The sequence below is a fragment of the Phasianus colchicus genome, chromosome 6 (assembly GCF_987193195.1).
Source record: "Phasianus colchicus chromosome 6, bPhaCol1.hap1.1, whole genome shotgun sequence".
Taxonomy (NCBI): Eukaryota; Metazoa; Chordata; class Aves; order Galliformes; family Phasianidae; genus Phasianus; species Phasianus colchicus.
Genome location: NC_143441.1, coordinates 16,111,495 through 16,133,375, shown reverse-complemented (window position 1 = coordinate 16,133,375; position 21,881 = coordinate 16,111,495). Strand labels below are relative to the sequence as shown.

The window sequence follows — 21,881 nt, the reverse complement described above, 5'->3', positions numbered from 1 at the left end:
TTCTAAAAACTTTCTTTTTTCTTGGTCTCTGGGTGTTGCTAGATAGCATGCAAACAAATTCCATACAAAATGAGCAGCCTGGATTTATCCAGCTGGTACAAGTGGTTATAGGGCTCCACTGAATGCTCAACTCTTTGGGCCTGACTTTATTCGTCATTGTAGCTGGGTTTGCAAAAAGAGAGATTGAGTGTGGTGGGCTGGTTTCTCAAACAATGCCATCATTGTGTGGGCAATGAGGAGAAGCTGATGTTCTGGCAAATTCAGCTGTCTCCTAAAGCCTTGTCCCTTGTTCTGAGCATTCAAAAGACAGCATTCCTCTGCTGGCAGCCCTGCCTGGATTCCTGGTTTGAATTCAGTGGGCAACAAGATACCCAGAGGAGTTCCAAAGAGAAAAGAATGCAACATACAAGACAGTAGGTTTACGGTCCAACAGTTTTGCCTGAATGATCAAGGTGCCTCTCTGCCCATTGCTGGTGCTAGTGGACAAAAATGTAGAAAAATATAATTCTTCTCTGAGTGATCACAGATTATCTTTTATTGTAAAAGAATAACATCAGAGTTTTCTTAAGAAAATGCACCTAATGTAGGATCATTAAATTAAAAGGACAGCCACCATATTTTCAGGGGTCTTTTAGCTATGACTCCTTTCTTATTCAAATGCTTATTTTTTTAATTGCAAAGATTTTGTGCAGTTTGGAGAATAGCCATTGATATAAACCTTGAAATTTAGGTCAGTAATTCTGTAGGACTAACTCAAAAAAAGATAAGTTACACATAATATGAGGGAAGGGAAGGGGAAGGGGAAGGGGAAGAGGAAGAGGAAAGGAAAGGAGAGGGGAAGGGGAACAGGAAGGAAAGGGGAAGGGGAAGGGGAAGAGGAAGGGGAAGGGGAGAAGGAGGGGAGGGGAATTAGGAGAGAAGGGGAAAGGGAAGGGGAAGGAAAGGGAAGAGGAGAAAATCAAACAGGTTTTGCTTTATCCACATTTGCTGATCTGTGTGGATGATGAGAGAAAAGCTGTCACACTGCTAGTCCTTCCTTGCTTGCATATCAGTGCACTGGGAGGTAGCTCTATCACTCAGCTAGGGGACCAAAATCAGTTACCTAACTTGGAAGGCTTAGCTCTGAGCCTCTCCAGTCAGTGGAGAGAGAGAACTTCCTCTGCTGAGTCATTCAGAGAATCTATATTAGATCTGCACCGGGGCAGCCTGTCCCCATGAGCCATTTGGTTAGGTACCTAAATAATAAGCTTTGTTAGTAATCCCCAGGATGTCCTCCATGGTTTTGTCCCTCTGGACTCTCAGATTGTTGGGGTTTCCCTGCAGTCCATGAATCCATGGTCACTGCAGGTCAACAACTGATTTACGAAATTCTACAGACTGAAAGTGGAAAAGGTTTTGATTTGATTTATTTAGAGTTCAGTGGCAAGGATGTGCTTTAGTCTGCAGGAAATGTTGATGAGTGGCCTAAAATATTTTAGGGACTGTTGTATCAGTGTTCTGTTTATGGAACAGTATCCTTCAGGACAGATGCCTTTTTCTTTTAGTAATGCCTATTACATCATATGAGGACAGATGTGCATTTTTTTAGGCAGTTCTGATACTGTAGAGGGATCTTAAGCAGCATTTCTTTTTGGTATCCACACTTTTGCACATGTTAGCTTCCAGCTATAACGTAATTACATTTATGTTTGTATTTATGCCCCTTTACTGGAAATTAAGGATCCAGACATCGAATTTTCTGAGTTACCTAGCACTAAAAATAAAAGCAAACGTCTTAAAATGAGTTTGCCAGTGTTCTGTAATTTGCTTGTTTTCTTTCTCCTGGCATGTTCTAATCAACTACAAATGAAAGAAAAAGTAAGAAATGCAAAGTTGAAAGTGCTTTTTTTCTAAGCCTTAAATATTTGATTACAGAAAACATATGATTTGTATCAGGGAAAGAAGTAATATTGTTTGCAATAATGCCATTGTAAAAGCCTCCATCAGTTCAAAGAAAAATATAGATCAGCTTGAATGATCAAGCTGTATTCGTCTCCATTTAAGCTGCATTAGTAAGTGACAGTGCAGGCAGTAGAGATGCATGCTGTCACTCATGCACAGCTATGAAAAATTCCTCAAATCATGGAAAATTGCTCCTAGTTTTAGCTATATCAACTATCATTTTTTAGAAGATGAAAAATGTATTTTGAGTTACATTTCTGCATACTGTTAATTCCAACTGATCTTAAACTCTGAGCACTTTGCAGCATAGCAATGTTCAAAGCTATTTGTTTGCAGAAAGCAGTGCTACTTGCAAGAAGCAGGACCGTGTACAGGAAGATGCGGAAGGAGTTGCAAGCAGTATAAATGCAATATTACAAACCTGGAGTTTTTATATATTTCATATGATCAGAGGAGGCCTGATTGTTTCAAATGCTGTAACTACTTAAGTTTTTCAACTATGTTTAAAAATTAAAAAAAAGAAAAAAGAAAAAAGAAAAAGGAAAAGACAGATAGCATTTGAAAATCATAGAATGGAATCATAGAATTACTAAGGGTGGAAAAGACCACTAAGACCATCTAGTCCAACTATCAACCCAATACCACCATGCCCACTGAACCACGTCCCTAAGTACAGAAAAGCAGATATCTGATTTTCAGTAAGTTCTTACTTAATTTTTCTCTTTGTTTTGAATATAAAACTTTCACCAAGTCCTGAATTTATTTCATATTTTTTAATAATGGGGAAACATATTTACTGGAAGTCCAGTGAGAGCCAGTAGACATAAAAAGGACAGGATCGGGTACAAATGTTTTGTGATACCATATATTTTAAAATCCCTTTCTGGTTTGTGTGAATGACATAGAAGGAAGAAAAAAAATAATTGCCAATCATGACAGGTGAGAAAATTAAAAATAGAGTTGAGTATTTGAATGTCAAATTTGATTTCCAGTGCTTTGGGCTCAAGTCATGGATTATACCTCTGCCACTCTGCTGCACTGGGTACCACTTATCCTCAGTCACAGACCAGGGGCTCATGTTAAGCTGTGAGAATATAGTTGTTTTTACTAATTATTTTAATTTGTTTCTGGCAGTGATGCTGATGCTATAAAAGTGCAGAGATTATCCCAAATTAGTTTATAACTGTGTTAACCATGCTGTTCCAGTTATTTGCAAGCATGAAGGCTAATGTCCTGTGGTAACAGGAATTGGAAGCTACTCTCTTATTTTGCATAAGCTGTCACATAACGACACGCAATCATTTGGACTATATATTGCACTCTCTTTCCATGCAAAATTCCTGTCTTAGTCAATGAAGTCAATAAAAGGAGAACAGCATCTGACTCTTCCAACTGAGGTAAATTAAATGGCTCCAGACAGAGTCTGGGGCATTGCTTTGCAATTCTGCGTACCCCAAAGGACTTTGGCTCTGCCAGCCAGTACTCCTGCTGGTTACAACTTGGCAAGCCATCCTGCAGCCACCTCCAGTAACAGGTCTGGATAGTTGTAGAAGCCAAAATGGTTAGCTGATTTGGGTGAGGTCTGTTCTGTCATACATCTATGGCTGTCCCCAGGAGTATTCCTTAATAGAGATGTAGCCCTTAACGCCTGCTGACCTTGGCACATGTTTTTGTAGGGTCTTTGTCCAGTCTAGAACAGCTACAAATTGTTATTGTTATTAAACCCAAGCTGTCAAGTCTTACTCTTCTATCAGTGTCTGTTCCGTTCTATAACCAAGAATCCATACTATAAAAAGAAGAAATTTCAAATTTGTATGCATGTGTGCCTTTTATTGTGATTGACTCATAGCTTCTCTTGCATTGAGGTAGGTACTGAAACCCCATGCATGTGTTTGTCATGTTCTGGCCATCTTTCACTGCCATTGGCTCTTTGGCTTACTAGGATATGGCTGAGAGCTGAGGTTCACTCGTAGCCTACACATGACTTCCAACAACTACAACGGAATTAAGTAAATTAGATGTAGGTTTAAAAGCACTGTCTATGCAAATCACAACATATTGACAGGAGGTGTCAGCAGCAGGTGGGCTGTGATTTGATCTGGTGTGACGTCTTTCTGAGAAGTCCAGCAATTTTTATGCAATCAGTACAGAGTGTGTTTTTCTGTAAGTAGAGTCTAATGGATTTTACTTTTACATTTTTCTTCACTAGAGATGGGGAAAAAATGTGTTTGTTCTCACCATCTTAATCTGTTTAATAACTTTCCTTTAGTTTAAGAACAACATGTGGCCTTTAATTATAGATGTGGAGTACAGGCTGTCCTGTGCACACTCAGAAATTTGTTACAGCGTGGAAAAAAAAAAAACCAATAGTTTTTTACCATATGTAATACAAAATTTTATACTATTCTCTTTAAAAGTATTATTTGCAGAGGTAATGCAGCTGATAAGGGAATATGTGTATCTGAGCAAGCATCCCAAAAATGAAATATTTTGAGATTTTCTATTAACAGTAACAGCCTTTTGGTTTTTACAGTATGCCACATTATTTATTTATGCTTACTGAGCAGCAGGCACAGACTTGTAAAATTACTGTGAACTAGATTTCACTTTTTAATTTGGAACTTTCAAAAATGAAACTGCATAATGAGACATTGATAGAGAAGGATATACAAGCAATCAATCTGTTGAATTTAGTTTTGGTAGCTTGCTGGATCCACAGTAAAGTGCATTGCTTTCCAGTGTTTTCTCTGGAATAAGTGGGGAGATTAGAATAGTTTGCTGAGTTTGGCTCTGGCTGAGTGTTGACTTCAGCATTGATGAGGTGGTTGGGGTCACTGTTCTGCTTGCTTTAAGCAACTTTTTAAACTGCTGTTTACATTTTTCTTACAAGTATACTTAAAGATTTTCTGATTGGCGTGTCTTAAAAAGAGAATTAAATCCAAAATGAATGAGTTTCATAAGTGTACCAAATGGGATTATTTGTTATCTAATTCTGTTTACTTACGTGTTAAATATACATCCAGATGCTCTTAGTTTGCTCCTTACTAGGTTTATTTTGAAAGATATGCCTATCTGTATTTTCTGGTTATTGTAAACTATCACCCTGTCCGTAAGTGGTCAGGTTCCCAATTTGCAGCAGTGCTCTGACTGGCCTCAGAAAGTGACCTTCCATTGCTCTCTGCGCTTACTGACTGACCCGCTAATGGAAACAGAGGGTCTTTCTAATCCCGAATGAAGTGTTTCTTTGAGGAAATTTCCTAAAGGGGTATTTTCTTTAGCTTCTACTGGGAGTGGAGTGCAGCTGAATTTTCAGCATGGATCCCAGAACTGCTCAGCTTTGCAGAGCTTCGTGAAATTGCAGTCTTGTTCCATCCCAGGAAAGCCAACAGGATGTGGTTTCCCAAGATTTGGTGTTTACAGTAAAGGAAGCTTTATGAGTCCTTTAAGTTGTCTGTTGCATACATTTTACTCTTTCACCCCCCAGAAAAGCAAATTGAATCCATTACTGAAAAAACTGTTCAAATTTTCAATTATTAGAAGCCGCTGAAGTTTAAGATTATACCCATGTGGCTTTTTTCCTTCTCTGGATCTGCATTTTGCTAGTCTTTAAGTATGGATGCTTTGTTTCCTGAGTTCAGTGTAAACTATATACACAGACATTATGTCCTTCGCATTTTATGTTATTCTGGTCATTTCACGTGGACTTTCCATACACAGGACTCACCTGTCAATGCGACATCTGAGATGCAGCTCAGTATACCACGGAAAAAAACTTGTAGTGTTGAAGAAGTTGCACATCCAATTCTGTAACTGGGTATATTGATATAGTAAATGTTTAATTCATATATTACTGCAGCTGCTCTGCCAAATATTCATGATCCCTACTCATAAACCCCTCTTTCCTTCAATAATACATAGCAGTTGCAGTTTTGACAGTTCAGTAGACAGCTGAGAAGTAGGAACAGGTTTTTGCCTATAGAGTCCCTTATGATTTCACATGACCTTGCTTAAAATTTCTCATTTAATATATTTTAGTGGGAAAAGTTACGATGCAATAAAAACTGTATCATAATACCTACGTTTAAAGGGGAAAAGGTATATTGACTCTGGATCCCATGTCTAGAATAACGGATGCATAAATTGCTAGGTGAGATGGCAGGCTAGAATAGTGCCAAAAGCCACAGATTTGAGGGGCTGTAACTACAGCCAACCCTTGGGACTGCAGCTCCCTTCCAGCCCCAGGGACAGGTTGGGCTCAGCAGGCTGCCTGCCATGGGCTGTAGCAGGGCTGGTGGAGTGCTTATGGAGGAAGTTTGCTCCTGCTTCAGATTTCCTTTAAAAGTGATGATTGGTTGGGATCCGTTATTGTCAGCTGCAACCAGTTCCTTGTCCCTCAGTCCAGGCACTTGCCACATAAAGTGGAGATTTGTAACTCTGGTATAACACTGTGCTGTTTGCTGCAACTGCCCTGGCTGATTGCACTTGGGATGAGTCTTCCCAGTAAAAGAGAGGGTTCTCCCATCTCCAGTGTACTGGCTTTATGTGGAGCTCTGTACATGTATGATAAATGTGTGCAAATGGTGAAGATCTCTCTTCAGAGCATTCTGTGACACTCATGTGCTTTCTAAAAGCACTAAAGTATGGCCGTGTTCCACATTTAGGAACTTCGAAGCAGAAGATTTCAGGGTATACTTCGCAGCCCAGCACTTACAGTCTTACAGTTTATCCTTGGTGATGCACAGCAACTGTGATGTACTTCCAGAGAAGAAAAAAAACCTAATTATTATTCTTATAGCAAGAGAGAGAGCATTAGGTGAGCAGGAGAGATGCAAGCGCAGCACCCAGGAGCCACATGGATGAGCCAACTAAAAAGACTTTTTATCTTGCTCGATTCCATGTGATTTTTGTAAATTGAAAGAATGATCGTCTTGTGATTATAGAAGCTCTCTGTTCGAGTCTGGCAGGGGAGGGAGAAAACAGGAAAAGATCTTGCTAAGATTTTCCTGTGTTAGATTAATCAGACGCAGTCTATTTGCTCGCCTCCAAAAGATTGTGTTTTCTCTTTGTCAGAGCACTCCGAGCTGCCCTGTTCCAGCTGGGGCTCACTCTCACTTCCCTGTGTCCCTGAACCAACAACAGTGCCCAATTTGGGCACAGTGGAAGTGGTGTGGCCCTTCTTTGCCAGCATCTCAGTATCATTTCTGCCGTATTTTGTACATGAGGTCTGTATGTGGTTAGCATGTGAATCCTCATCCCCACAGTGTGGATGAGATAGCCATTCGTTTCCTCTGCCCCACATTGTAGAGTGGAGTTCATCCACCTTTCTCAGCCATTTTTTCCATTTTGTCAACACTCCCTTGGATGCTGCTGTCCAGCACCAGCAGTGCAGGTTCTGCCAGACACCGCCTGACTTCATTTTCTACTCAGTGTAATAAAGAAACAGGTGGCAGCCGCACTGTGGAGTGTGCACGTACTCTGAGCACATCAGGAGCAGCAGAGGCACGTGCCCCCCGTGTTGCCCTTACACCTGGTGGCTTTGCCAGGCTGTTGCAGCTCCAACTCATCTCTCTGCTGTCGCCTTCAGTAATGAGTTTCAGCTGTCATGTGGAAAGGTAATTTTCCTTCACTACTGCCAGTACTGGAGAGCCAGACTTAAATATTTCTGGGTGTTTACTTGAACTCTACTTTCTAGTCTCCAGGCAGCTGAGTTTTGCTAAACTATGCATTTTACAAAGTTTTAGAGGGTCATTCTGCATTAGCAGAGTTTGTTGCCAAATGTGGGTGAAGCAGCAAGTACAAGATACTGCCTGCCAGGTTTCAGGGGATTTCATGCAGTGTATTTGTTTAGAGATCAGTTATCAAAGCTGCTTGCAAAAGAAATAGTGGGGAGATAATGACTGTGTGCTGATGAGCCATTCAGATGGGTGCATGGAAAACTTACCAAGAAGCATAATGTTCAAGACATCTGCTTTATTTTGGCATATTTACATCTGTGTCATTTCTTCTGGATGTTTTTGGTTTGTTTTTATATGTCACTCCATCCTTCCTTGGAAACTCATTAAAACTCCTCTCAGGACAAAGCCAGTAGAAAGCTGCTGGGTATGAAGGATAGGGGCAAGCTGCATGGTGCATTCAGCTCCTCAGCAGCAGGCAGCCTGCAGCAGGTGCACCGAGGGAGGTGCAGCTGGCCCAGGGGCCAAAATCAGGCTGGGGCATTACACTCAGCTGGGTTATCACGCTTGCAGGCCAATAGTATTCTGGGCTGCTTCAGAAGAGAGGTGGCTGGTAGGGAACAGGAAGCGATTGTCCCTCTGGCCTTTTAAGTCCCTATCTGGAGTACTGCATTCAGGTCTGGGACCCCCTGCACAAGAATGATGTGAAGCTGTTGGAGCAAGTCTAGGGAAGGGCCATGAAGTTGATCAGAGGGCTGGAGCACCTCTCTTAACAAAGAAAGGCTGAGGAACATGATCTTGTTCAGTCTGGAGAAGAGAAGACATCAAAGAGTCCTTGCAATGCTCAAAGAAAAGTTAGAAACGGTAGAGAAAGTGACTTTTTACATTGTTTGATAGTGATATGGCAAGGGGGAATGGTTTCAAACTAAAAGATTTAGGTTAGATTTTAGGGGAATTTTTTTTACTCAGTAGGTGGTGAGGCACTGGAACAGATTGCCCAGAGAAACTGAGGATGCCCTGTCCCTGGAGGTGTTCAAGGTCAGACTGGATGTGGCTCTGGGCAGTCTGAGCTGGTGGATGACAACCCTGCACATGGCTGGGGGGAAGGAGTAAAACAGGATGATCTTTAGGTCCCTTCTGGCCCAAGCCACTTCATGGTTCTACGATGATTCCATGATTTCAGGTGGTACAGAAGGGCAGAGATTATTTCTTTTCTTTCTGAATGGTGATTAGTGAAGTCCCCATGTCTATAAATTACTGCAGTGCCAAGTATGGGTGGGAATGCTGCGATCCTTCTTGGTTAAGTCTGGAAGGGGAGGAGGAGGCAAGAGCCCACCCATGTGGGGAATTTCCTTGGAACGGCATGTACCTCTTCTCTGCCATGTAGGTTTTTGTCTGAGCTTGCCCTTTCCTCTTCACATATTTCCATCTCTGCCAGCAGGTAAATGGAGTGCTTGATTTGCGAAATGCTTAGAAGTAACTGTAGCATAGTAATTGCACAGCTGATATGAGCCTTTTCCTCGTCCTGTGTACTGCAGGACTCTGCATGTCACTGCATGAGTAGAGCTTGGTGGGGATTTTTTTTGTTTGTTTTTACCAAGGGGTTTGATATTTTGTTAGACTGGCTGCTGCTTAGTGTTTTCCCTTTGTATTCTGTTCTGAAAATCCTTTGTACATCTAGGAAAAATGTGACCTTGTTCTTGAAAGATGGTTTCTCCTGCTCCCACTACCCCCAAACCGTACACAGATAATTCAGGTCTCTGTTTTAAGAGAATAAACCAAAATCTGTCATACATTTGCAGGATAACTGCTTGGAAAGTCTTTCCTGATACTGTGCTTCCATGCAAGGGATCTACAAGGGTTTGGAAAAGTGTCATTCTTTACTAAAAAATACTGCGCTTAATTAATTCTTGTTCCTAGGAGGTCAACCTAGGGCACTCATTATTGTCTTAATTGGTGGTATAAATCCTGAGGCACTGGAGGGGAAGAGGGGGTGGGGGGAAAGATGAGCACTTAACAACATATATATCGTTTTGGATAAGTGCTAGCCAGTTGTACGACCATCCGAGTGATATTTTATGGTTCTATTGGGTTAAGGGTCTGGTCCTCCACAAATTAGGTTAAGAGAATTTGATTTGCATAAACAAAAATATAAGAAAGTAGAAAAGTGCTATAATTAATTCCTGAGTTCTGCACTGAACCGTGTGAAGTAACTCAGTGCTCTGCCACTCAGAAAAATGTTTCTTTGATCTTCTCTTACTCATATCAAATTATATTCATTACACTTCCCATCTGGAGTTTCCTAGCAAGCCAAAAATCATCCCACAGACATTACTGAAAGGAAGTTAACTGTAACTTTTTAATTGTATACTTTTCATCTCCTTTTTTTTTTTTCTTTAACATTTGAAGAAAGCAGATGGAAGTGCATACCAGCTCTTTCCTCTCTTTCAGTTGCTGAAGTGGAGAAGCAGAAAACCTAAGCGGTTCTTTCCCCTTACTTATTGTTTCAAGGTGATGACTGTTCTGTCTGGAGACTTTGACATGTTTGCTAAAAAGGTCAGGAGTTCAGTGGAAATCGAAGTTGTGGAAAAATCCGTGGGTAGGCTTATGGATACCGTTGTACCCTTGCTGGCTGCAGCTTGCAGCTGAATGAATGAACGGCGCACGCTTCACAGCAGATCGCTCTCCTTTACACTGCTTCCCTGTGTTGGAGGTCATGCTGTCAGGAGCTGCTTTCTGCTAGTGGAAGTGTTTCAGACTCACTGAACAAAATGGACATTTTGACTGTCAGGAGCTTGTTTTCAATGCTGGGCCAAGCTTTGTGGAATCAGAAAATGTGCTGGCATGTAAGACATGAAAAATGGGTTTCATTTCTAGCCTTACCAGGTTAAAGGCTAATGGGCCTCTTGAATAGCTTCCTTCAAACTTTGTTGTTGAAATTGTTTTTTTCTTTGTCCTCTGTTGCCCATAAGACTTTTTTGTCTCCATAAAAAATACGAGATTCTATCAAGTGTGGCCTGGCCCTGTCCTTTCTGGAATATCTCTCATCTGCCTATCCCTGTCCACCAGAGCCTTTTTCAGTTTGCATAAGCATTATGAAAAAGAGAGCAACCATTTTTTCCCCTGTGTATTTGCTCATAGGCCCACAAGTCTGTATTCCCGTACACTAGTACCTCAACTTCTGTGACTTAATAAAAAGCCCTACTTTAAGTAGCAAATTTTGCTTTTTCCTTTGGCTGCAGAAGGTTATGGCTGCTCCTCATCTGCAGAATAAGTGGCTAGATGAGGTGATACATGAATTCCTGCTGAAAAAAAAAACAACCATGACCGGAAAACAGCGCACACCCACTGGGGGCTGGCATGGAGGCTGTGTCCAGCCCCTTTTCTGCCAGGCAGCTATGTTTACTAGGTGTTCTCTACAAGCTATGGACATAGAACAGTGTTTATTCATGTTTTCACAGAGATCTGGCTGTCCTGCTCTAACATACATAATCAGCACAATTTCTGGGCTTCCTGGCAGCAAGCCTTCCTCTACTTATTGTTGTAGCTGCTTCCATTTTGTGCAGGAGCTGGTTTCCAGCCACATATCAGACAATTAATTTGTTTATTCTAAAAGCTGTGACTTCCAAAGCATGATAGACAGTGCAGACATCCCGGAAAAGTGCTGTGCAGCTAAGAATTTGCTCATTTTAGCTTCCTTTTAGACAGCTGCTTTTGCTGCTTTCGCTGCTTGAGGAGGTCTCATGTTCTGGTTGCAGCCATCTTACAGCCTTTTATACTGTACAGAATCACAGCATATGCTATGGTTTTTAGGTCTTTTATAAGCCTTCCTATGCAGCTCTAGTAATAGGACTGTATGATATCAAGACTTTTCAGAGCAATTACTGCTGATTAACGACTAAAAAATTGTTTTATGCCCTAAGCTGCACACTGATCCTACAAGAAGGGTGGTTTTTTTCCCTTGGCTGCCGCCTCTTGTAATAAAAATAATGCAAATCATATTCAGTTCCTGAATATACCTGTGCAATTCCCTGTACGCAGAGCAAAGTGCTTTTGTGCAGAACTCGTCACTGAGAGCTTAAATGTCTTTGCCAATGCTTCAGAGGCAGCAGGAACTTTTTCCTTCTTGCCTAATTTTCATTCACCCACTTTTTACTTACCCATTTTTTACCTGTTTTAGAGGGCTGGCAAGGATAGAGGGTTACTTGAATGATTAGAATAAATAGATTGAAAAGAAGCTATATATGACAAACAAGTTTGCTCTGTGAAAAGGTACATATTTACATGTTCCCTCTGTCACTGTTAAGCTGATAGCAGAAGTTTCAGGTATGTCCTGAGTTGGGTTTTCTTTTCAGTTGTTTCTGTTTTGTATTTTTTCCCTTCGAAGCTCAGGCAGTCTGAGTTTATGAATGAGTGATACCACAGAAGAGCCTTTCGTATTCCTTTGTTTCTTTTACAGTATAGTAGCAATACGCTTCATTCAGAAGCTTATTTTGCAAATTTACCAAAGAATAGCCTCTAAATCTGCAGGAATCATAGCAGGCTGGCTGTATTTGGGGGTAATCAAAGCTGAACCAGATGAACTGAGCAGGCTGTTTAACAGATTGAGCTAGAAATAGCCCTCCTCTGCTGATTACCCTATCACTTGCTTGCAGTGCAGTTTTTCAACTTGTAAGCTTGCTACATCTGTGAATAAGAGTTGGCATGCTTGCTGCTGCCAAAATATTTTTAAGAAGCTGCTGAGACCAAATGATCCATTCACATGATATGCTTTAATTCAGCTTTCAGTCACGTGACTTGATGAAATCAACCAGACAGTGAAGCACAGAGGTTGGTATAGATTCCCTACCAGATAGGTAAGGGTAGCAGTTCATGCTAACAATTCTGTAAGGCTTTATCTGCTTGAATATTTAACATCATTTTGAGGGCTTATCCTTAAGCCCTCCTTTGTATTCACATAACCAGTGGCATGATGGCATTCCAAATAGTATCAGAATAGTTAATGTTCTGTGCAGGCAGTGCTGCTCTATATGGGGCTCTTTAATTTTTTACACACTAACAGATAACTACAGAAATATGTGGCGAATGGACTAGAGGGGTTTTTTGGCATTGTTTTGAAGTTGCATTGGCTAAATCTGTTATCTAGTTTTAAGCAGTAGACCTAGTAAACTGGGTTTATTTGCTGCTTGGTACATATAGTTTCACGTATCCCTCTCTGCTTTCAGTGCAGCAGATAAGATATCAACACAATTAAAAGTGAAAAATAATCTGTCTGCTCTGCCAGTGCTGAATGCTCAGAGAACACACGCTGATACAATAGATTTCTGAATAATTTATACTCAGCATTTTTTCCTTGCGCTGGGTAAATGAGGACGCCTAATGTGGCATGGTCAGAGTGATACTCTATCTGTCATCCATTAAGATAACAAGATTGGTGGGCCTGGGAGGAGCACGGCATGGTGTGCAAAAAAGATGAGATTAAAAATTGAAATGTCTATCCAAAATACTTTGTGTAAGGGCTGCCAGTAACTGCAGCTCAGAAGAACAGAATTAATTCAAAAGTGTGATTTCTCTGAAGCTTTGTTTGTCTTTGTGAAAATAAAAACATGAGTTCTAATCTCCTTTCAAAAGCTGCAGATAAAAGGAATATTAGAGCAAATCAGTTCCTGATAGGTCTTGGTAGGTTTCTATACTTGAAATTCAAGCGCTTTGTAGGTGCTATCAAAACCAATTATGTATTACAGTAACGTTTTATGTCTCACAGAAACCTTTTGTCTTTATATTTGTAACATTTTAAATTACAAAGAATCATCTGTGCTTGTTTTTGGCACAGGAGTGTCTCATCTCCCATCACAGAGTGTTAATTTGGAAGAGTTGCTCAAATATTTGCCTAAAAAATTGTTCACGTAAATATTGAGCAGAACAAATTCCTTTTGAGGTGAATGTATTTGTTTTCCAAAAACCCAGAAGCACTTGAAGTCCATTAATATACAAACGGTTTGCTGTCTCCAAAATTTCTGACATCTTAAGGTTAGGTTGCATTCAGACTTTCTTTTGTGCTTTTTAAGGAAGCTGTTGCAGTCGTGAGCTCAGATTAAAGTCACTTGACAGAGCAGACTCACTGCTTTCTAACTTTGCTATTTTAGGGTGGTGAGGCGCTGGCACAGGCTGCTGAGAGGAGCTGTGGGTGCCCCATCTCTGAAGACATTCAAGGCCAGGCTGGATGGGGCCCTGGGCAGCATGATGGATGGCAGCCCTGCCCACAATGGGGGGTTGGAACTAGCTGATCTTTAAGGTCCCTTCCAACCCAAGCCATTTGTGGTTCTACGATTCTTAGTGAACACAGAGCAAACAGACTGGATATAAACAGTACTGGGTGGCATTAGCCTCCCACCACAGTGTGACGGGGAGGCAGAAGAACTGTGTACATGGTGTGCAGGTCTCTGCTATTCGGAAGGCAGCCATGGTGTGGTTTACTTGGGCTGCTCTGCACTGCAGGGCAGCAGGTTCCCAGCCAGCCCATTTTTGTGACCCACAGAGCAGTCCCTGCTGCAGAGGTGCCGGTAGCCAAAGCGGGTGATGTGCAGGTACCTGGGCTGGGACAAATGCAGACTCCTGTCCTGTCTCATTCCCGCTCTTGCTGCAATCTGTGAAACAAGATCAGCAGGAAGCCACACTGCCACGGGCAGTTCATCACATCCTCAGCGGGGCAATGAGTCAGATGCTTTGGGGATGAGGAGGAGCCACAGTCAAGTGCAAGCCTGTCACATACCTGCCGGGGGATATGCTCAGCAATGCTTGTACTTAGGTTTTGTTGTAGCACAGTGTGAGCGAGCACAGAAACTAAAGTGGTGCAGGCTGTCGGCCCTTCAGTTTTGGAGGTGAGCAGCCATTTTTCAGAGTTGCTGCCAGACTGCCTTCCTGCTGTGGCCAGGTCCTGTGTGCAAATCACTGTCTTCTATGCTCATCCCTTAGGCTGGCCCCATGTGTGACGTGGCACTGAGCCAGGCATGTGCATGATCTTGGGTGCCTGGAGTGTGTCTGCTTGTGTTTATGGCCCTCACTATAAACCTGACACTTGAGGTGACAAACTAGACGGAAAAAAAAAAATCCCCAAAGTTCTGAACAGGTTTTTGGCATGGAAGTTTTTCTTGTGAGAAAATACTTTCATCAGCTTACCCTCAGATCTGGGAAACCATCTGGGCATGACCCTGCTGGGTGTGCTACCCCACACTTGTGCCCTTGCTGTGCAAGGCTTGTGGAGGCGGCTCTCAAAACCAAGCTGCAGAGCTACAGAAAAACTGCTTGCCATTTTGTACTTGAAGAATGGCCTATTGCTCCCTGTTTGATGCTTTTGTTTTGGCTTTCGTATGCAAAGAGACTAAATACTATTTATAATTTGCACATTTTTCTTAGTGCCTGTCCAGAGACAGATCAGATCTTTTTAATGGCAGACTACTGAGGTTTTAAGATGAGCTTACCACAAATAGAAGTAGAAATAGTATTCCACTATTGTCTTGCAGAAAAGTACTTAAGGATTGTGTCCCTGAGAAACTGGTGCTTAGTTTTGAGCAGAACCACATTACAGCTTTCTTAAAATTAAAGATTTTACATTATCAAATTCACTTTTCTTTCTGCTTTGTGAGTAAACTCAGGAAGAACATCAGATGCAGGTGAAAGAGTTTGTAAAACAACAGTCTAAGCTTCCACAATATTTTCTTCTATATATTTCATTTTAAGTAGGATCTTTCCTGGAGAGCTTAGGCTGTTGTAGGAACTCTTAATTTCAACTTGGATATCTGCTTTTTCTATGTTTGTTCTCTTAAGCCTTTTATATTAGCAATGAGTTCATGAATACTTTATGCTTGTCATCTGCGGAAGTCAGATCACCTTCTTCTGTTTGGCTTTGTGGTCAACTTTATGTGCTAAGGGCTGAAGTAGCCTTCTCTACTTTCCGTTGTGATGGGTTGTAATTAGACCCTAAGTTAAAAGAGCCTGTGTCTAAATATGAGAACAAATGATCACTCAGTGGATCACATTAACCTCTGCCTACATTGGGTGAAGTACAGTTATATTTGGGGGAACTTGTTCACCCTTTTCTGTGACACTTTTGACTTCTGAATTTTGGGTATTTCCTCTTCCAGTAAATCTGAAGTTGCTTGAGCGTGGATGACTGACAGCTGATGCCCAAAGGAACAAGCAGGCAACAGGGAGGCTCTCAGAGCTGCTTATATTAAATTACTCCAGTTGTTCAGTGTGGTGAGACAGTTGTTGCACGACTGTTATATTTGTTTTTTCAAGCATTCTGCTTCCTGCCATGTCATGCTGATGTTAGGAGTTTTATTCCATCGGCAGCATTTAGGAATGGATTAAATCAGAATGACTTCAGGGCAAGCTACCAGTCTTGGTTTGCCCTGCCACCTAAGATTTGGCGGCCAAGTAAGCTTTATGGAGACCCTCAAACCAGGATAGTTCACAGCTTCTCTCTGTTGAACTCAACAATAGCTGACGTCAGGGACTTCTTATAGTTTTAGTTAGCATCATCAACAATTATGAGAGACAGGTACTGCAATTAGGGGACTATCAAAGCGAGAAACTAGTATGTAGATATTAGCATAAATTTTCTTCTCTGCAATAAACAAACGTACTCTCTTCCCTATTTTCCCTTGCAAACATTAAAGCAAGGCTAATGAGCAAAGTGGGGAATATAAGGTAGCAGTGTTATTGATAACTTTTAAAAGTTTTAGTTATCTAAACAAATAGCTTTAAATACTTCTGCTGTATCCTGTAGCTTAAGAAATAAGTGAAGTGTTTTTTCTTATTCTTTGATGATTCTATTAACTATCTTCTAAATCAGAGAAGTTAACTTCAGGATGAGGCTTGCCTGTGCAAGAACAGCAGAAAACTCTTGCCAGAGGTTGCGTGATTAAGGAGGCATTTTTCAGTTCTGAGTGATTTTGAGGTATTTTCATAACATTAACATCTATAGCATGTTGAGTGTGCAAGGAATTTATGACCATCCCTTACTGACCGTGCCTGCCCTACCACTCCCTGATTGTATGGCCAGAAACTTTCTCAGTTAACTCTGAATGATAGGGTTTGGGGCTTTTGAACTGCTTAAATCTCTGTGATTCCTTTTAGAAGAACCAATTTTATAGCTTACTATGATTACATCTTCAGACATACACATTGTGGGTACAGAGCTATCATCTGTGGCATCGCATTTACCACTTCCCTGTGGGGTATAAACATGTGACTGGTTGAAGAGCCTTAACCTCTCAAGCCCTCCAACAAATATTAAATTGCTAACTCTTCTTCCATAATGCTGTGATGTTGACTGAAATGTGACCCTGGCACTTGATGAAATGATTTTCAAAATCTGAGTGAGAAGGTTAAATGGTACTGTCAAATGTCCAGATGTCTGTTACAGAAATACTTTCACTGAATATCTGGGGGTAGATCTCTAAAATGCTTAAAGTAATCCTCTTTTTTCTCCTTGATTATTATATGATATTATCTACAGCTTGTTTTTTAGTTCAGATAAAGAAATTAACTCAGTTTTACCTTTTTTTCTGCGCCAGCTAACCTTGCCATTAATGACTGTTTTTTACTTGCCAAAGGAGGAATCTAGGCAATTGTTGTTCCCTGAGTATAAACCAGATCTCTAGTTCTCTTAATTTCTGTTCAAGATCATTATAATTGCATGATTATTTTCACAGCTGTATCTAAATAAGAAAAATGCTGTAATTGGTGACTTTTACAAGTTTACAACTCAATAACCTGATGCTGGAACTCTTCCACCTGCAGAAGCCTAATTAATTGCTGTAGGAGTTCAGACAGCTAAAAGACCTGGATTTCAAATTATTTCACTTCTTAACATGCAGCATTCAAACTACTGAATGTATGTGCATATTAAAAAAAAAAAAAAAAAAAAAAAGGAATCTTTAGGCTGAAAGAGACTCTCGATTGCTGAATGAGTATTAGACTTCCAAGTGGATCAATTAAGAAAGCATTGTTTACCCAGTTCAGTTTTTATTTGAACCTTTGTATAAAAATCTAGGGCTCCATTTCCTGAGTGGCGTTAGTAGTTTTAGTTTCATTTATTTTGGCTTTCGGTTGCATCATTTAATTTTTACTTAAGAGATGAGCCTTTATGCTGCAAAAAAAGCAGCATTTAATTATAGTAAGAGTGAGTCTTTAAAGATGCCATACTCCAATTATAACTTTGAATTTATTTTGTTATTTTAAAGCAATGTTAGTGCCTGTCTCTAAGAGTTATGGGAAGCTCAAAGGTTTATTTGATTTCTTTTTTTCTTGATTTCAGGGCTTTTTCCGCAGGAGTATCCAGAAGAACATGGTTTACACATGTCATAGAGATAAGAACTGTGTTATCAATAAAGTTACCAGAAATCGTTGCCAGTACTGCAGACTACAGAAGTGCTTTGAAGTGGGAATGTCCAAAGAATGTAAGTTGTCTTCAGAAACAATATATTGTTTGTCATACCCTAAGTGTATGTGTATGACAGTCCCAAGGGAAGAAAGATTCTATGCAATTAGACAATTGAAGCCAATGTCTACATTCATATGCACAGAACGGAGTTTGAACTTGCACACAACGTACTTTACTAACTTCTGAGTTCTCAACTTTGCAGCCAAATGCTGACATTAGTTCTTAAGAACTAATGGAGCAACATGCTGCTTGTGCAACGTGACCAAACTGTGTGGATGTGAAAACTTTCTAAGTGGATCATTTCACTTAGTAAAGCAAAAAAAAAACAACAAAAAAAAAAACACAGATGCTTGCTTTAAGTTCGGATTATCTCCCCTGTATTCTAGAAATCACTCCTTGGGTCAAGGAGCATAGGGGAAATAGTGCTGGCTTCTTAAGCTCTGTTTCAGTCTTTCCTCGGCCATAGTTACCAGCTCGTGGCTTTGTTGCCTGGCAAGTCTGGGGGTTAGCTCAGGGTATCTTTACGCAAGGACCTCTTGATGGCCTACGTGCAGCACATAACAGCCATCTTCAGCCTTGCACCTTCTCCCTTGTCCTAGTGTAGATGCTTCTGCAAAGAGACTCTTCTTCTGATGTTAACACCAGTTTACGCCGGTGGTACAGTGTATGCTGATGGTACAGTGGCCTTGAGTCTTCTGTTCTTACTTGTTTCACCTTTCAAAAGGACTCCAACAAGCCAATTAATCTTCTTCTAAACCCACAAAGGCAGTAAACTTGAGTACAAACAAGTACTGTCAAGTACACAACACAAAAAGTGATTTTTTCATGCCTTCTTTTCTAGAAATCTCAGTTATGCTCTTCAAATTAGCATTTTAAAATATACAGATAGAAATATGCAATTTTTCCCTTTTTCCATGTTGTTGATATCCCTGTCAATCAGGAAAGTCTAGATAAAAAAAAACTAATCTCAAGTTTCTAAGGGATAATGCTTAGAAGATTCTCATTTTAGAGACAACAGTGAAAAATGTAGTGATGATAGTAAGAAAAAAATCTTTGGCATAGTGACTTTCTTGAATATTGAGGGTTTTTACCTCTGTCAGGGATGTTCCTGATTTCAATAGATTAGTTCAAATAATAAACAGTGTAGAAATGTGGAGTTTGAGCAAAGAGAAGAAAAAAACTTCCTGATACCACCTCCTTACTTTCCTTCGCTCAATCTCTCCTTAGTGAGACTTCAAGATGGGACAAAAAAATGAACATGAGACATTTATGATGGAATTGTGACTTAAATACATTCTCATATTCAGCATTTTTCCTTCCTAAGTTGCATTACACTTCTCAGTAGTTCTATTCTGCATCCTTGGGTAGGAAAAGGAATAGAAACAGGTCCCAGTGCCACAATGATCTGTCCTGGTTTTATTCTTTTTTTTTTCTCTCCCACTCTCTCCTCCTCCAGAAGGAGCCAGAGATTGGGCTAGATGCATGTTTAGGATCACTAAAAATATTTCCACTTCCTTCCCTCGAAATCTGAAAACTGTGGTTGCTGAAAATGGCCCAGCGTCAAGTCTCAAGGAAATGGAGTAGCAAAGAGATCTTAGGTTTTCCATGACTTCACTGTCCTTATTGTTGTGGTTTCTAGTTTTCTTGTGTAGTTGAAATGCAGCTTTATTGGAGTACTGATCTAGGAGGGAGAATGTAGACCACTGAGAGTAGTCATGCAAAAGATGTCTTCTGTTCAAAGATTTATATAACCTGCTAGGGCCACCAGCGACCACAGCACTTACCTGCATGTCAGATATCTTAGGGTGAGAAATAGAATATGACAATATCATAGATTGCCACATCATCTTAGTGCTATTATTTACAGTAAATGAAATGTCCAGATAATCCTAGAAGGCAGCCTGTGGTGATAGCAGTAGTCCTGCCCAGAATTCCTTACCTTTTTGCAAAAAGAGTAGTTGATGATAACAAGCATTGTGTATAGGTTTACTGAATGGAGACCACAACGAGAGTAAAGGAGGAGGTAAGCATCAGTAGGCTAAGTACAAAGATGCACAGAGATGCAAGATGAAACGAGAAGGATTTTGTTCTTAGCTATATGACTGCATATATATCTGTACATATGAAACTTTGTTGATAAAAACGATATAGTTTGGGGGAGAAGAAAGATTTCTTCAACTCAGGGTTTGCTGGCCCTGGATTTTGAAGGATTTTATTGCTGACGTGAAATAGTAATCTTATTAAACACTGTAACGTCACATCAGAGTAGGCTTTGGAAATACCAGCAATGTTGCTAACATGTTAAGTAAAGTTACTTAGTAAAACTGTAAAGTGCCTATTAGATAATAGATGGTTTTCTCTCATGGGATAATTGAAGTTTTACAATCAAGAATTAAGGCTTTGGTCTGCATATTTCCTAGGGTTAACAGAGTGAAATTGCCATTTGGCAGTTGCCTTATCTAAACCACTACAGGCTCTGAAAGAGGGGATACCAGACTGGAGGGGGAGCTCAGAGGATCCTGGGGGGGGAAGTGAGGGATGTTTTCCAGCTGTATTTCTGTAGAAAGTATATGCAAAGGAGTAGAGAATTATTTTAAATGTCATCAATTTGCAGAGCATCTTGTCTTCTTGGTTTAGAAACTAAGACTGAAGCGATTCTGTGTTATCCCGTCATAAACAGGAACTTCTCAACTCTTAAGAGATTTGATAAACTATTTTCTTATCTGATTTCTTTCATAAGTGTCTCCAGGTTTCAACTCTTTTTTCTTTTATTTCTTTAGAAGTTTATGTAAACGAAGGAGTAGTTGTCAGAGGGCTTCCCCCCCCCCCCTTTTTTTTGGTAGGAGGTAGTTATCTCCCTGAATAATTTACTGGCATTTTGCTATTTTGCTTTTCTTTCTTCTTACAGTTCTTTTACCTTGTAATGCGAAAGCTATGAACAAAGGATAGAAATAAGTTTCAGAGAAGTCTCATAGGGAAACAAGCCTACAATGTTCAAACCAGTCCCAAATGGGGAAGGTAATCACAGTGGGCAGCTGCAAATAGGAACCACAAGGGTCAGTTCCCAGGAGCTGAGGAGGAGTAAATGCAGAATTTCAATACACAGAGTAATCCATGCTTAAACGCTATGGTCATGTTCTTATTTGTTCTGCCTTTAAAGGCATGCTAAAGTACTTGCATATGCAGCACCTTTTGAGTTTAATGAGTGTTGCACACAAACATCAGAGATCAGAACTTGCTGCCTAGCCAGTGTTATAAGTAAGATTTTAAGGATGGAGATACGGTGTGTTGGAAGAGAAGAGACACTGAGCATTTCTTGTATGCTTTTATCTTGTTTTGGAGAATGAAGTGAGACGAAGGAATGCACCAAATTTGCATTTCTTTATAGGTTGTTTTGTTCGTAGAGGGAAAAAAGCTATCTTCGACCCCATTTTAGTCCCCAGATCTGATCAAGAGAGGTCAATAACAAGCCTGCCTCCAGGGCACCAATGGAGCTATTTGTATTGTGATAATATCTGCAGGACCCAGCTGAAACTGGATCCCACTAGCACAGGGACCGTCTTTCATTGTGTAGTTGCTGTTGCAAAAAGTTTGTGCTCCAAACAGACAAGACAAAAGGTGTGAGGGGGAAACGAGTCAGTGATGGCAGGCTTATCATCCTACAACCGGGCAAAACAGACTTTGAAACAAAGCTCTGCTGTCTTTCCTCAGATCCCTGGCTTCAAAAACTCCAGACTTGTGTTCCTGCAACCTAAGCTGCACCTCTAAGTAGAACAGCCCAGAGCCAAACCTTCCACTAGCAGTGTATCACGTTTAGG

General features: G+C 40.6%; 1 protein-coding gene across 13 annotated transcripts in view; it reads left to right on the top strand.

The window, feature by feature from the left end:
* RARB (retinoic acid receptor beta) overlaps positions 1-21,881 on the top strand; it is a 319,855-nt gene that overhangs the window by 256,143 nt on the left and 41,831 nt on the right. For 12 of the 13 annotated variants that reach the window (XM_090142555.1, XM_090142554.1, XM_031590237.2 and 9 more), the window contains one exon: positions 17,938-18,079. In XM_090142555.1, the coding sequence (XP_089998681.1) occupies positions 17,938-18,079 (142 nt within the window). Of the gene's footprint in view, positions 1-8,291; positions 8,478-17,937; positions 18,080-21,881 lie in introns of those variants that run through there. The other variant, XM_090142556.1, reaches the window with a different exon arrangement.